Here is a 4548-nt window from a genome sequence, read left to right as displayed (position 1 = left end):
GAAAAGGGTAATAATATCTATTTTTTAAAAGAAACAAAATGTGATTGTTTATACACAGAACTCTCGTTAACCTGCTTGTGCAGTCTGAAAGCTTCATTATCTGCAGCGGTTGCCATAAAACCCAACAGTCTGCGTAACTCGTCTCTGCTTGTGGACTCCAGCAGCTGCAGACAGAGCTGAGCTGCTCTCAGGGCTTCCTCACCTCTCCCACAATCTAATGAAGGACACACGTATAAGATCATTCTAAAGAACAAACAGCCACCAGCACCTTTACTGTCCCAAATGCCCACTGTGCTTTACATTTACCCAAAAGATGTAGGATTCCAGTCTGGATGTCGGTGTAGCGGCCTGACAGTAGTGGAGGTCTCTCGGGGCTGTTGTAATACTTGGCGATAATGTCAAACAGCAGTCTCTTATGCTTCTCCTTCCCAGATGCTGCATTCTGCTGAATCAGCTGTTCACTGGCAACCACGATTAACTGATCTGGGAACAGATCAAGACAATCCACCGCTGCCGTCAGCCAAGAGTCCAACCTTCAAAGAGAGAAATGACACACAGGTGAAGTCAAACAGAGACGATGAATCTAAATGTGGTGGTATTTATTGAGTGCTGTGAACTGACTCAGGCAGGTTGAGACTTTCGGACACTTCACGATCCACGCAGGTGTTGGTGATGACCAGGTCACCGTGGTTGCGATGAGACGAGCGCATGGGCTCCGGTTTGGCAGGTGAGGTCAGAATACAGTCTAGCATAGCGATCTCAACCACCTGTAGCAACTGAAGTAATGCCTGCTGCCTCCAAACGTCCCGTACCACTGAGACAAAGACAAGAAGAGACGAAATAGTAAAACCTGTTCACAAAGGCATGGTCTTGCATTCTTCTTTACTGTTGTCTAATTGTTTGTCAATGGGTAAAACTTGGAACAAAATTACTTTTAAGTGTTATATTTTGATTGTTTTTATTTTCAAATAATTTATTTTAATCAAAAACATTTAGGCCTATAACACAATACAATAATAAAAGCAGACTACCTCAAAAGACCCCTAGAAACCGCATCAATGTCAGACCTGATTAGACCACCTCAACACACCTTTAAACAAACCACTTTAGACCCATTTAGATCTCATTACAGACCGAATCAGACACCATTAGACCACAATAGACTACATCAGAACCCCAAGAAGCCACATCAGACCCTTTCAGTCTTAAGTAATTAAGCCTTCAAAAAAAAAAACCTTCAGACTCAATTTAAACCTCTTCAGACCCATTTAGTCAAGTCAAGTCAAGTCAAGTCAAGTCTGCTTTATGGTGACTTTAACGAGTGGTCTGTATGCAGGCATTAGCATGACAGTGATGTGGTCTGAGGCACCGAGGTGGGGGAGGGGGAGGGCCTTGTAAGCTCCTCTCTGTGTGGTGTAAACAAAGTCTAGAATGTTGTTTCCCCGAGTTGGAAAGTCTATGTGTTGGACTGTATTTAGATCTCATTACAGACCAAAGTATACTCTATTAGACCACAATAGACTACATCAGAACCCCAGGAAACCACATTAGACCCCTTTAGAACATTACACTTCATCAGACCTTCAAGAAACCACTCCAGACTCAATTTAAACCTATTCCAACCAATTTAGATCTCATCGGAGACCAAATCAGACTCTATTAGACCACAATAGACTGCCTCAGAACCCCTAAAAACTACATCAGACCCCTTCAAAACCCATTTCAAACACATCAGACTCCATTCAAACCTCTTTAGACCCATTTAGATGTAATCAGACCCAATAGACCACATCAGACCCCTTCATAACCCATTACACTACATCGAACTAAATTTATACCTCATCAAACCCATTAAGATGACATCAGAGACGAAATCAGACTCTATTAGACCACAATAGACTACATCAGAACCCAAGAAACCACATCAGACCCACATCAGCCTCATTAAGCCTTCAAAAAAAAAAAACCTTCAGACTTAATTTAAACCTCTTCAAACACATTTAGATCTCATTTACAGACATTATACTTTATTAGACCACGATAGACTACGTCAGAACCCCAGGAAACCACATTAGACCCATTTAAAACATTACACTACATCAGACCTTGAAGAAACCACTCCAGACTCAGTTTAAACCCATTTCAACCAACACCAACCAACCAAATCAGACTCTATCAGACCACAAGAGACTGCCTCAGAACCCCTAAAAACTACATCAGACCCCTTCAAAAACCCATTTCAAACACATCAGACTCCATTTAAATCTCTTTAGACCCATCAAAATTAAATCAAAATTATGTGTAGTTTCACCTTTTTTTGACAGGAAGCTATTGGAAATGGCAGCACGATTTAAATCAGAGGGCACAGATGGGTGCAGGTTTATATTCTTCAGTAGTCTCTCCACTCTTCTATCTGATGATCCAAGAACCAAAGGGTTGGAGATGGTCTGCATTTCTCCAAACCTACAAAGATACAGCATACAACCTTAAGCTCTGCAAAATAAACTTTCGGATGTGACAGTGATACAACTGTAATTACCTCGAAGTGGCCTTCCTCTTTCCAGTCTGTTTGTCTGGAGTCTGGTGCTCACTGCCACTGTATGTCTTTTTGGTCGATCCGTCCAGGAAGCGGTAGAGGCTGCAGCTGGAGTCCTCAAAGGTAATTTCTTTGTCTCGTCTGAAGAGCTTTATCCCGATTGGTTCGAATACTCTGGACTCCATTAAGGCCTGGCAGAGCCTGGCGGCTTTGAGACGGGACACTTCGCTGGAGCAGAAGTAGATGTTCTGCATGAGGTGACTCAGAACCACGTCCACCGCATCAGAGCCGGTGAAGCAGTCGTGATGGACGCGCAGGTGCTGTCTGCGGGGTCGGAGCTCCACCTGCGTCCGCAGAGCCTCTATGATGTTCTGCCACAGCTGAGTGGCCCTGAAGGGCCCAGAGAAACCTGAGAGGCATCAGGACAAAATGAGAAAGTCTTCAAACACTAACAAAAATGACCAAAACACCACGGTACCATGGTATCATCATCTGATATATCGCTGTAACTTTTAAATACCATCATACTACTTATACTTTGTGTCTTTATAGACTTATAAAGCCTACTACATTATATTTGATACAATCATTTCTCAGGCTTCTAAAGTATTAACACTGCTACAACTGAAAAATCTTCTACATGCCTTACCTTTACTCTTTTTTACTAAGTAAAAGGCCTTTTAGATTTTCTTTTGTATTTTTTACAAGGTTAATCGGGATTCAGAAATATTCAGTTTAAACTCAAATATTACAAACCTGTCAGTGACAGAGTACAGTACAATAATTATACAAAAGATTTGATATATAAAATAAAAGGGAAAGGGTGCCATGCATATTATACAACAATATCATACCTGCTTATAAGCTCTAAATGCCTTTTCACTTTTACGTTTCTGTAAAACATTAGTAAACCCTGAAGTAAAACCCTAAAGTATCTCACATTTTATGGATGGGAAATTTTCCCATTAACGATTGTATAAGATATGTTTTATCTTTTTTAACTTATTATTAATGCACATGTATCCAATATTCTTCTATGCTATTTCGAGTCTCCAAACACAGAAGACCATAAAAACCGAGCTGGAATTTAGACAGTTATAAAGCATATTCCTAATGTAGATATTTCAGACTACACTGTATTTTGCTAAATATTTGTATTAAGTTACCAGTAAAGATTCAACTCGTAATGTCACCACAGGAACTATTTCATCATAAGAACAAAAGGGACTCGGCTCATTTACATTGAAGGAAATCAGTTTAAAACTTATAATTGAATCCGATATATTGAAGGACCACACACATAAAACATAATAAACACAATGAAAAGCATAGTAAAACCTAGCTCAACTGAATACCCTGATAAGGATATTGATTCATTTGGAGTAACTAGATCGTTATTAAACTAGTGGAAGCATACAGTTAACTAACCAAATGAACTGTATGTAAACAACCGCGCATCATATAAATCGTGTGTTTGTACCTGACAGTTGTTTATTCTCTCTAAAACAGCTGTGACTGTTCAGTCTTCTGAACCGCGGAGTCAAATCCACCGCCATCGCGGGACCGGAAATGGCGTCCCACGCTCAGCCTGTGACGCACGTCGATGCGACGGCGCTCTGATCTGAGATCAGCCGCAGGTCTGAGAGGTTGAATTGGTATTCTGCGCGCTGTTTACAGGAATCTGATCCTAGAACCCTGTACTTTCATTACATTACTCCCGTATGCACTCGTCTCACGCAGTTACAACGCAGTTATAATGTACGAACAAAGTGGAAAAATAATATGATTACGCCCAAGTCTAAGAATATGAACGAACAGTAGATTACAATCGTATGTAATTTAATAATTATATATTACATTTAAATGTAAATAAATAAATTATTTATTTATTTATTTAGCAGACGGTTTTATCCAAAGCGACTTACAAATGAGGACAATAAAAGCAGTCAAAACTAACAAAAGAGCAACAATATATAAGTGCAAATGACAAGTCTCGGTTAGCCTAACACAGT

General features: G+C 40.1%; 1 protein-coding gene across 1 annotated transcript in view; it reads right to left on the bottom strand.

Moving 5' to 3' along the window:
• depdc4 (DEP domain containing 4) overlaps positions 1-4118 on the bottom strand; it is a 7201-nt gene extending 3083 nt beyond the window's left edge. The window contains exons 1-6 of the mRNA XM_016487163.1: positions 4017-4118; positions 2540-2945; positions 2312-2463; positions 622-814; positions 307-533; positions 72-214 (exon numbers count right to left, since the gene is read on the bottom strand). Of these exons, the coding sequence (XP_016342649.1) occupies positions 72-214; positions 307-533; positions 622-814; positions 2312-2463; positions 2540-2945; positions 4017-4092 (1197 nt within the window). The 5' untranslated portion in view covers positions 4093-4118. The remainder of the gene's footprint in view (positions 1-71; positions 215-306; positions 534-621; positions 815-2311; positions 2464-2539; positions 2946-4016) is intronic.
• Positions 4119-4548: the final 430 nt, after the last annotated feature.

Source organism: Sinocyclocheilus anshuiensis, unplaced genomic scaffold, assembly GCF_001515605.1.
Source record: "Sinocyclocheilus anshuiensis isolate Anshui unplaced genomic scaffold, SAMN03320099.WGS_v1.1 scaffold882, whole genome shotgun sequence".
In the NCBI taxonomy this organism is placed as follows: domain Eukaryota; kingdom Metazoa; phylum Chordata; class Actinopteri; order Cypriniformes; family Cyprinidae; genus Sinocyclocheilus; species Sinocyclocheilus anshuiensis.
This window is presented reverse-complemented; position numbering and strand designations above follow the sequence as displayed.